General features: G+C 49.4%; 1 protein-coding gene across 1 annotated transcript in view; it reads left to right on the forward strand.

The window, feature by feature from the left end:
• ABCC11 (ATP binding cassette subfamily C member 11) overlaps positions 1-11,448 on the forward strand; it is a 66,401-nt gene that overhangs the window by 46,239 nt on the left and 8,714 nt on the right. The window contains 8 exon segments of the mRNA XM_082370229.1: positions 2,558-2,647; positions 3,878-4,067; positions 5,558-5,717; positions 9,054-9,132; positions 9,711-9,756; positions 9,759-9,799; positions 11,232-11,288; positions 11,292-11,396. Of these exon segments, the coding sequence (XP_082226355.1) occupies positions 2,558-2,647; positions 3,878-4,067; positions 5,558-5,717; positions 9,054-9,132; positions 9,711-9,756; positions 9,759-9,799; positions 11,232-11,288; positions 11,292-11,396 (768 nt within the window).

Below are 11,448 nucleotides of genomic sequence, written 5' to 3' on the forward strand. Positions count from 1 at the left end.
CATGGTGGGGCACACTCTTCTCTCTCTCTTTCTCCCTCTCTCTGACACACACATACATAAGCACACACTCGACCATGCACAAGCACATGCACACGTGCCCTAGTGCAGACTTGGCCCTGAGCCTTCCAGAACTCTGGGGAGTGGCCCCACACTGGAGTCCTGGGGGACGCGGAGTCACTAAGGCCAGAGATGCCCCTGCCTGCTTCACCCTGTGTCCAGGTTGTCCAGTGCTGGTGCAGGAAGTGGGTGGAGGCTTAGCTCTCCCAGGAGCACCATGCATAGAGGTGTCCACTCAAGGTCGACCAGTTGTCCCATCACCGGCCACCATGGAGGAGCTCTGCCTGGGGGTGTGATGACTTCAGAATGACCCCGGGTTCATCCTTTCTTCTCAACATCTGCTGCCCTGTTTGAGTGTCTCATATCTATCCTGGGTAACAACCTCCTAGTCTCCCTGCCTCGCCCACCCCCGAGCCCCTTCCCATGCACCTTCTACACTCTCTCCAGAGTAATCTTTAATTCTTGTTTTCCTCATGTTACTGCCTTGGTTAGAACCTCTAGAGACTCCCTGTCTCCTTATGTACCAAACCTAAGCCATGGACCTACATTCCAGGCCCTCAAATCTGGCCTCAGACCCCACATGCACTCTCTCCTCTGGCCAAACTGGTACTTTGACTTCTGCATGCACTCTTGAGGAAACTCAGGCTTTGGGAGACAGGTATCACACACCATGTTGCTTTGTAGCCCTAAGAGTTTTCTTAGCAAAGCAAATATTAGAGATGTTTCTGGTTGCAAGCCAAAGTAAGCCACAGAACCAATTCAAAATGGCCTTGACAATGTGGCAACTTATTATCCTATGTGACTGGAAGGCTGGGGTAGGGCTGTTCTCTGTTGGCTAATTTACTGGCCTAGCATGAACCCATGATCATTTGATCTTTCTGCTCTGGCATCCACGCCTGATTTTTGTCCTCAGGATTATCTACTCAAGTTCACAAAATGGTTGCTGAAGCCCCAAGCAGCACATCCTCACCCAGAAACTGCCAAAGACTGGAGAGTAGATAAATTTGTCCATGTGTCCCCTTGTAAGAACAAGGAGTAGATTTCTGGAATGCTTGCATCTGAGTCTTCCTTGTGCTTTGTTGGCCAGAGCTGTGTCATTGCTCACTCCTAAACCAGTCATTGGCAAGAGGAGAGGGATTAACATGAGTGGTTTGGAGTAACCAAGCCTTCCTGGAGTTCCAAGCTGTAGATACCTGAACATAACAGAGGGTGTGTTAGCAAGGAAGGAAGAGGGGAACAGCTGTGGATAGGCAATCAACTGTGTCTGATATCCCTTCCCAGCTCAGTGTCATTTCAGGATGGTGACCCCTTCTCTGACTTATATAGGCATTCCCTCCCTGGCCTCCCTGGCCCTGGCCTCCTTGCACCCTTTGCTTTAGCCACAGTCAAATGGCTTGCGGGGTCCTGAATGTATGCTGCCACTTTACTACTGTCAAGACGTTGTCCCTCTATTAGGAACATCTCTCTCCACCTGTGTTTAGCTGGTTAAATCCCACCTCTCCTTAAAAATGTAGCTCCAGTGCCAACTCCTCCAGGAAGCCTTCCCTGTGGCCCTTGTCTGGTGACTGTCCCCTGGCCACGACGGTGCTGTGGGCTGACTCTGTCATACTGCCTTCTCTGCTGACCTATCCCCCCATCCGACTGGGCACTCCTCGAGGGCAGGGACTGTGTCTGTTGCACTTTAAGCATGGAGCCTGGCCCAGCACCTCCATGAGAGTTTGTTGACTGACTGTATAATGGAGTTGTTGCCCAGCACCTTCTGCATGGCCTGGGGGGTGCAGAGCATAAAGACTGGGTCCCCATCCCAGCTCTGCCTTCGGCTTCCAGGTGATTCTCTGTGTACCATTTCTTCTATTTGGACCTCCATTTCCTCATCTATGGTGCTTCCAATTCCCAAGAATCCCTGAGACACCTCTTAACCTGGGTTTCCCTGAAGGCAGAGACTGAGACAAGGACTCAGATTCAGGTAGATTATTTGTGAGATGCTCCCTGGAAAGGGGACCAAGGGAACAGGAGCGCGAGACAGGGAAGGAGGAACTGCACCGTGAGACTGTGTCACTGAGGTCACTGCTCTAGGTCATCAGCACTCAACTCCCAGGATTGTCCCCTGAAGGCTGAGAGACAGGAGCCTTCATCTACTGGCTCTTTTCCCCGTTAGTTGAGGGTTGCTCCCAAGGGCCGTAACTCCCGTGTTTTTGGGCTGGGCGTGGGCTGAGTGGGCTCCTGTGGTGTGGATGAAGGCTTTCAATGGAAAGCAGAGGGTTCCTGAGGTGGAATGGGGTTGGTAGGGTTGCTCACCTACAATTGCCAACCACAGCTTCAGTGAAACTTAGGAGTAGCCTCAGGGGGGCACCAGAGGTATCTGCTCCATCCCTATAAGGGAAGTTGTCTTGGTTTGAAGAGTTGCTCAGGAGGAATGGCAACTCCCAGTCTTCAGGAGTGGAGAGAGCCTGAGCTCACCCCCACAGCCTGCTAGCCTGATGCTTCTCCTTCGTTCCAGCTGGCGTCCAACTTCCAGGCCTGTGTCCGGATTAGTTCAGAGACAGAGGCATACTTTACAGCTATGGAGAGGATGCTGCAGTACATGAAGGTGGGACACAGGTCTGGGCTTTGTGCAGGGAGATCTAGAAGGCTCACATCCAGCCTGGGGCTCAGCTTCTGTGGCCTGTGCAAGCCCCAACACCTCAGGGGCCCTGAGATTTTCCCAGGAGGCAGCTGGGCTCCTGGTCCTTCCTCCCCATCTCCCCTGGAACTGTGCATATCATCTCTCAGAAGCTCTTCCACACCCATTGGCTCATTTTGACCACATCCCTCATGGCATTCTTGGATGTAGAGGGAATGATCTGCCCTTTTTAGAAGTGAGAGGTTTGCCCAAATATAATAATAATAATGATGACAATCATAATTGTTATTAATATTGCTTCTATTTATGTCCTAGTATTTAAGAGCCCAGATTTTGGAGCCAGATCACCTGGGTTCAGGTCTAAGCTTTGCCGCGTGAGTCAGCTGTGTACCCTCGTGAATTATTCAGCATTTCTGCTCCGCATCTCTGAAATGGGACAGATCACAGTATCTACTTCATTGGGTTATTACAAAGATTAAATAACATCACATGTAAATCACTTAGCATAGTGCCTGAACCATAGTAAATGTTCACTATAATGATATGTAGATTATTTCCTGGAATCACAAAACAACTTAATGAGGTTGACTGAATTATTACCCTCAATATCCAGAGGAGGAGACCTTCCTTCCAATACGCCCACCGTGCTTGACGCAGAGCTGTGGGCTTGGAGCCAGGCAGCCCTGGGTTTGAGTCCCCGGTGGTCCACTCACCAGCTGTGTGGTGTTAGCATGTTATCTGAGCTGTTTGAGCCTCTATTTCCTCATCTGTGAAATCATCCAAAATTGCCTACTCCCTAGGATAGGAATCGAGAGAGATTAAGTCTGCATGAGGGCTCTGAGCTATAAAACATGCCCCACAGGGGTGAGTTAGCTCTGCTGTCCTTATTATCATTATTCTGGATTCTGTTTCTTTAGAGCCTCATACAATAAATTAGAGAGAGTTTTCTGTGTTAATAACAAGGGGACTAGCTATATGGTTTCTCACTCTTTAGGGATAAAATCATGTGCATTTCAGGTGATTGGGGGTGGGATGTTCCTCTTGGGGTGTCCTCTGATCACATGGTGGTGGCTTGATCCTGGTTCAGGGCAGGCTGGGGTGCACCACACACCCAACAGCTAGAGACCAGTGGGTTGGCAGGGGATGGGCAGAGATGGGGGATAACTACTAATCTCTTTTTCTTTCTTTATAAATGAGATGTGTGTCTCTGAAGCTGCTTTACACATAGAAGGCACGAACTGTCCCCACGGGTGGCCGCAGCATGGGGAAATCACATTCCAGGATTATCAGATGAAATACAGAGACAACATGCCTATTGTCCTCTACAGCCTCAACCTGACGATTCATGGCCAGGAAGTGGTGGGCATTGTGGGAAGGACAGGCTCTGGTGAGCTGAGTGTCCGGGGTACCCCCGTCTTCATTGTTGGCCTTTTGGGTGTCGGACCTGTTTTCGGACTTGTGCTTACTCAGTGACCCCAAAGATATTTATTGGGCCCTCACTTTGTGCAGGGAGAACAAAATCCAAGGTCTCTGCTGTCATGGGATTCCAGTGGAGGGGACAGACGTTAACGGTCATCAAATAAGGAAATGAGGGAGGTGACTGACTTGGTGGTGAAGGCCGTGGGGATGGAGAGGGGTGTGTTACAGAGTAACGGGGTTCGTGGGCCCTTGAGCTACAGTGGTCTGGGCTCTGAGGCCAACGCCTGCGGGGAGACAGGAAGGGTGAACAGGGTGCAGGAACGAGCGCTTCCAGCAGGGGGCGTGCAGGGCTCTGGCTCCTCCATTCCTCCTCCCCTCCCCCATTCCTCCTCCCCTCCCCCTCTAGACCTCTCTAGTCGGCCTCCTCCTTCTCCACCTGTCTCTCCCCACTTCCTTTCTCCTGGTTGACTTCTTTCCTCTCTTCCTCTCCTATCACTTTTGGGAGATCTGACCCTAGGGTCATCCCCTCCCACTTCTTGCATTGTTCAAAGACAGCGCTCAGACCCCAGCCTTGCGCTCCCCGGGCTGCATCTCCAGGTAGCCCCCCAGGATGACTGGAGCCTTGTGGGTCTCTGCCTCCTGAGGCCCCTGCAGGCCTTGCACTACTGCAATGTGACGAGTTCCCAGCTATATTCTTTCGTGTGTTCTTCCCTTTCTATTTCTCGCCCACAGTTGGGCTGAGAGGACTGGGTCTGACATAGAGAAGCTCTCAGTAGAGATGGTCCAATTGACTGTATTCATCCAGTAGGTATTTACTGAGCACCTACTATATGCCAGGCGTGGAAACACAAAGGTGAACAAGCCACATGGCTGCCGCTCACACTGACCTTATCTTTGAGAGCAGAGGTTGAAAACTCAAATGCTTTTAGGGCCCAGCAAGTAAAATAGATGCATGAAATGGGCCTGGGGTGTGATGAAAGGAGGGCGGGGAGGGCAGCGCACTGAACTTGAAGGCTGTTCTCTCTCAAGGAAGCAGCTACACTTGGCTCCAGCTGCTTATTTCCCAGGGAGATATGGGACCAGTGTTGCCGGTTCTACTGACTTTCAAGAGAAGCATGCAGTTTGAATTTTTGCATATTGGGTCTTTGGATTTTTTTTAAATGCTGGCAAAGAATTTGAAAAACAACAATAACGTTGTGTGTGTGAAACAAAACATATGTATGGGCTGGATTTATCCAGGGGCTCCATTTGCGCCTCCTGGTTGAGGCAGTAACAAGCTGCTCGTGGTTTCGGACACCCCTTGGAGCGGAGACTCCGGGCCTCTTCTGCCCTCTCAGCGCTCATGATGACAAGGAACAGGCCACGGAGGGGGTGGGTCAGGGCTGGATGGCAGGTCGGACCTGTGCTACCCCTCCTGCAGACTCAGGAGACGGAGCCCCACTTGTTCTTGACCCACAGGGAAGTCCTCCCTGGGAGTGGCTCTCTTCCGCCTGGTGGAACCAGCCGCGGGCCGCATCCTCATCGACGGCGTGGACATCTGCAGCCTCGGCCTGGAGCACCTGCGGTCCAAGTTCTCGGTTATCCCTCAAGATCCTGTCCTGCTGTCAGGGACCATCAGGTGAGCGCTGGGCCGAGGCCAGCCTGTGCGGAGGACAGGCTCCCAGCAGGAGTTGCAGGACGGATCTCCGGGGCTGGGCTGCCTCTGGTCAGCTGTGGCCAGAGCCTCAATTTCTGGGCCTCCGCTCTCTCCTTGGCACACAGGTCCTCTCCTGCCCACCTGCCCCCCCCTCTCCGAGATGTTCCAGAGGACTGATTGAATGAGGCCTGGATATACACAAGAGCACTTTGTAAACCATGATGTCCTAAACAAAAGCCAGGCATCTTTTATTTTTAAAAAATCTGATGGGATTGGTCAGATTTCAGGTCACTATTAGCATTTGCCCTGTGGCTCACCACATCCTTCCACGTCTGGATGTGGTTTATTCTCTTCTCTCGCCCACTGGGTAGGGCCGACTGGGGAGTTCAGGCTGGATGTTAGGATGCACTTTGCAATCCAGGCAGTCCCGTCAGTGAAGCAGGCAGAACTGGGTCTCTTAGACCCCCCTCCATACTTTCTATTTCCTTGGAAGTCAACTCGGGGACTAAGCTTCATCCAGATTAGTGCTGCTGCTTGGTGCTTGCTAGCTTGCTCCAACCCAAGGCATGGAGACTGAGGAAGAATGAGACATTAAAAATGAAGCTGGACCCCGCACGTTCCAGGGATATTTAAGTGGCATTCTTAGAGGCAAGAGGATAACTTACCCCAGAGCTCTGATCATCCATTTATTTATTTTCTTGTTGTTCATTGATTCCTTCATCCTTTCACCCACTTAATTTGCCTTTTCTGAGCCTCTGCCAGGTCCAGACATTGTGCTAGGGACTGGGGACACTTTGATGAATGGTTACTGCCCATGGTCCCCCCAGAAGTTCACAGTATAGTTGGGGGTGGGGACGTTGTAGAGATGTAAGACCCGTCAAATTATAATACAAGGAGGTAATTGCTAGATCAGAGATATGAACTAAGTGCTAAGGGAGTCCACAAGTAGGACAAATAACTCTGCCTGGGGGAATCCAGAAAGTCTTCTTGGAGGAGGGGGTGGGCATTTGAGTAGGGTCTTGAAGGATAAGTAGGAGCTTGCCTGGCGGAAAAAGGGGAGAAAGTCTTTCCAGGAAGAGTGCATAATATGTGCACAGACAGAAAATTTTGTAATGATTGTGTTGTTTTAGAGGAGTGAGATAACATTTAATGATAGATTTCTGTGTTAAGGTAGAACTTGGCCAAATCTATGGTGCCAAGGTATAGGAGAAGTAAAAGTATGAATTAACATTTATTGAGCATCTATATGTGCCAGCCCCATGCTTTAATATTCTGTGTCATTTAACTGTCACAGCAATCCTATGAGGTAGGCACTGTTATTAACCCCCGTTTATAAGGGAAGAAACTGAACTTAGAGAGGAAAAGTGAAGGAGACACACACATAAATGGTAAAGATGAGATATAACTCCAGGTAGTCCAACCCCTTAACCAGCGATTGTTCCCCCCTTGCATCAGGAAGAGTGGACTGGAGTACAGCAGACCTGGGTTCTCTGCCCTTTAAGGTTCCATTTATCTCTGAGTATCTTTGATTCCATCCTGTCTCTCAGACTGACTTGTGGTGTGACCTTGAACAAGCCACTTAACACTGATAAGCCATAATTTTCTCATCAATACAAGGGGTATATCCATCTCATGGGGAAGAGGATGTCAATGAGCCCATCTGTGAAAATGCTTTGGAAACTATCAAATATCATGCAAATAGGGCATTTTACCTTCTGCTTCTTTAATGCAATCTAGCTCTACACGCAAAATGTATGCGGCTGCCAGAACTGGGGAAAGATAAAGCAGAGGTTAAGAACGGGTTTCAATCGGGACTCAGTGGTTGCGTAACAGGAAAGGGTTTATAATGTTTCCTATGCCAAATGCCAGTGCAAACCTTAATAGGTATAAAGTCCAGTTAGATCCCAATCTGATGTCAGTCGCCTGGATGATCAGTTAGGATTCTTTCACTGCAAGAGACAGAAAAAAATGACCTTATACTTTCTAGAATGGCTATAATAAGAAAAGAAAAAAGAAAAAGGAACATAACAAGTGTTGGTGTGAATGTTGAGAAATTGGAACCCTCATGAACTATTGATGGGAATGTAAAATGGCACGGGCACTGTGGAAAACAATTTGGCAGTTCCTCAAAAAATTAAATATAGAATTATCATATGATCCACCAATTCTGGTTCTAGGTATATACCTAACAGGGTTGAACGCAGAGCTTGAACAGATATTCGTATACCAGTGTTTATGGCATTATTCACAATAGCCAAAAGGTAGAAACAACCCAAATGTCCATCAGCAGATGAATGGATAAACAAAATGTGATATATACACACAATGGAATATCATTCAGCCATAAACAGGAATGAAAATTTCATATATGCTACAACATGGATAGACCTTGAAAACATTATGCTAAGTGAAATAAGCCGGACATAGAAGGACAAATATTGTATATTTCCATTTAAATGAGGTACCAGGAATAGGCAAATTCATAGAAACAGAAAGTAGAAAAGAGGTGACCAGGGGCTGAGGGAGCGCCGGGAAGAAGGAGATTGTTTAATGGGCAGACTTTTTATTGGTGGTGATGAGTTTTAGTGGATTGTTACACGACATTGTGAATGTACTGAACACCACTGAATTGTACACTTACAAATGGTTAAAATGATAAGTATTATGTTACGTATATGCTAACACACACACACACACACACACACACACACACACATGCACACCAGGTGGCTTAAGCTAAAAGGGCCTCTTTTGGCTCACAATACTGGGAAGGCCAAGGCTGATTCAAGGGCCCAGTGTCCCGCTCACTCTGCCTTGGCTTCATTCTCGGGCTCCGATGAGGGCCCTGGGGGGTGCCATGTGTCCCACTCCCAAGACGAGATGGTTGCAGCCTCTCTTGTTCAGTTAGTGAGAAAGAACAAGCCCCCTTCCTGGTGGTTGTTGTCAAAATCCTGAGATACATTCTGATGGGTTCCCTTCCCACCCATAGCCAATCACTGTGGCCAGGGAGTACCGCGTGCTTGTTTGCTTTTACCTGAGTCCTTGCTCCACCCTGGTGCAGGTGGTGGAGCTCCACCTGGACCACATGGGCTTGATGGCTGGGGAAGAGGTGGCCCCCAAACAAGACTTGGGGGCTGCTGCCTGAAGAAGGAAGGGGTCCTGGGAAGGCACAAGAAAGACCATTCATGGGAGTTCAATGGGCTTCTCTGGATCCGGTGATCCAGCTCTAACCATCCTTGGTCACTTGCTGTGTGGGGGGGCAGACCGCTCAATGGTCAAGGATGCTTCTTGAACACTTCTCTTCCTCTCCTGAGGCAGGTTCAACCTGGACCCCTTTGACCACCGCACAGATGAGCAGATCTGGGATGCCTTGGAGAGGACATCCTTGAGCGAGATGGTGAGTAGCTGCGAGGCTGAATTCTTGGTCTTAGCCTGATGGTCCTCTGGGCTCCACTCATTCTGCATGGATTAAATCATCTCACGGGATGAGATGGTTTGGGATCCCTAGATAAAGCATAAAGGCTGATGACACCAGCAGTAAGCCAGGTATGTTCCAGCTCAGAGGGCATAGCAAGGGCAAGGTGGGTACGGCTTTGCCCTCCTGGTGCTTACATTCAGGAGAGACGCTTTCAGACAGAGGCAAGTGCTGTGTAGGTAGTGTTGAGACCTGCAGACTGCAGTGAGTGGCCAGGCAGGGCCTCTGTAAAGATGCACATTTAACTGAGACCAAATACTGAGGGGGCAGCTGGGCACCAATCTTTGAGGGAACATTCCAGGCACAGGAACTAGCAGATGCAAAGACTCTGAGAGGGGAGGGAGACAGGCACAGTTGAGGAAGAGAAAAGCCAGTGGCTGGAGTGTAGAGACAGACAGACGGGGGTTTGGGGGAGTGTCAGAATGTGACAGGAGAGGTATGAGGGGATTGGTTAGGGCTTACCCCACAGTGGTGCACGGGCATCTTCCCCAATATCACAGATCTCAAAGTTGCCGCAAGGCCTGCAAGCAGAAGTTGTGGAAAATGGCAGCTGCTCTGCATCACCTGGGCTCTCCTCCGCAGCTCCAAGGTGAGAGGTGGCAAGGCGTGAGGGGTCCAGGCGATGCCTGGCGTGGGAAACACACTGGCTCTTTCTCCCTCGGGCACATGGAACTCTGGGTGCCATGCTGGGTTCTGTCCACAAATCCGAGAAGGGTTTGCTGTGTCACTTTCTGCCATTCCATGCGCACCTGCCTGGGGAGGGGGTGGGGCTTCTCCACCTGGGCCTCTGGATCCTGGCATCCCGACTGCCACAGCCAAGCCCCAACGCACTTCTCCTACACGAAGCCACAAGGCTAGAAACGTATTCACTCAAAACTGCCCACTGTGCTTTCCTTTTAAAACTTGGATGCAGGATACTCCCTTGTCTTTATTAGAATTGAGAATCAGATGACAGCTGTTCTGGGGCAAAATGATATATATATTTAAAGTTTCATCTGACAGTGTTTCTTGAGGTTTCCCAAATATGTCACCTGTAATTTCAGGTACTACAGGGGCTAGTTAGGAGCCAACTTTCCCTGACAAGTGGGGTGATACACACACACACACACCTTCACACGCACACATATGTACATACTTGCACATGTGTGTACATACTTGCACACGTATGTACATACTTGCACACGTATACACATGCACATGCAACACACAACATGGTCAATTAATGAGCAATGCAAAAAATGTTGTTGCGGGCTCTCAGAGCTGTGGGGAAGAGCAGGCAGAGCTCAGTGGGGCCAGAAGCAGGGAGAAAGTTTCAGAGGAGGGAGGACTTGCCCCCTCTTGCTAAGAGAGAGTGGTGACAGGACTTGCGGTATGTATGTAGCACTTTCTTAACCTCTCGCTTCTGTATTTCACAGTTACTTAGCCACTTGGCTTGAAAGCTGCTTTCTCTATATAGTTTCCCAAATTTGAGTCATCACTTAATGGTTTTTGTTGTATCTGCGTACCACCTACCCTATGATTTACTCGTGATGACTTCTTTTAAAAAACGGCCTCAGCTTATACAGGAGCATTCGTAAAATCACACTTTCTGTGCCAGTTAGATTTTTCTAATGCATATTGTTAACGAAAGACATACAAAAATGTTAAAGTAAAAAGTATGTTTATCCGTATACTGGCTACACCATTTCTTGTGCCACCCAGGGTGTGTGCCTGGCCACCCCCCACTTTGGGGAACATTGCTCTACGTTAATTCAGACAAATAGGAAGGTGGTTCATAAAACAAGAGGTTGCCACTGGCACTTTTTCATTTTTAAGAACTTAATTTTCTGGTCACTAAAAAATAGTTAGCTCTTGGTTGAGACAAGATTCTCTTCATAATGCGATGGATAACTTAGAACTCAAAGTGGGTTCTGAACCTAGTCCAAAGACCTCATTTTCCAGCTAAGGTACTTGGTGAACTAGTGGTAGACCCAGGTCTCGGCCAGAGGAGGCTGCCTTCACCCCCGTTTCGTATCCATCACATCATCCTTATTGATGAGGCCACGGCCTCCATTGACTTGGAGACGGACACCCTGATCTAGCGCACAATCTGTGAAGGCATCCGGGGCTGCACAGCGCTGATTATCGCACACCACGTCACCACCATCCTCAACTGTGACCGCATCCTGGTCATGAGCAACGGGAAGGTGAGGGGACACCCCGGGGGCCACTGGGAGGATGGCGCCCAGGCCGGCACCA

The sequence above is a fragment of the Balaenoptera borealis genome (genome assembly GCF_965194805.1).
Source record: "Balaenoptera borealis genome assembly, chromosome: 19".
Lineage (NCBI taxonomy): Eukaryota > Metazoa > Chordata > Mammalia > Artiodactyla > Balaenopteridae > Balaenoptera > Balaenoptera borealis.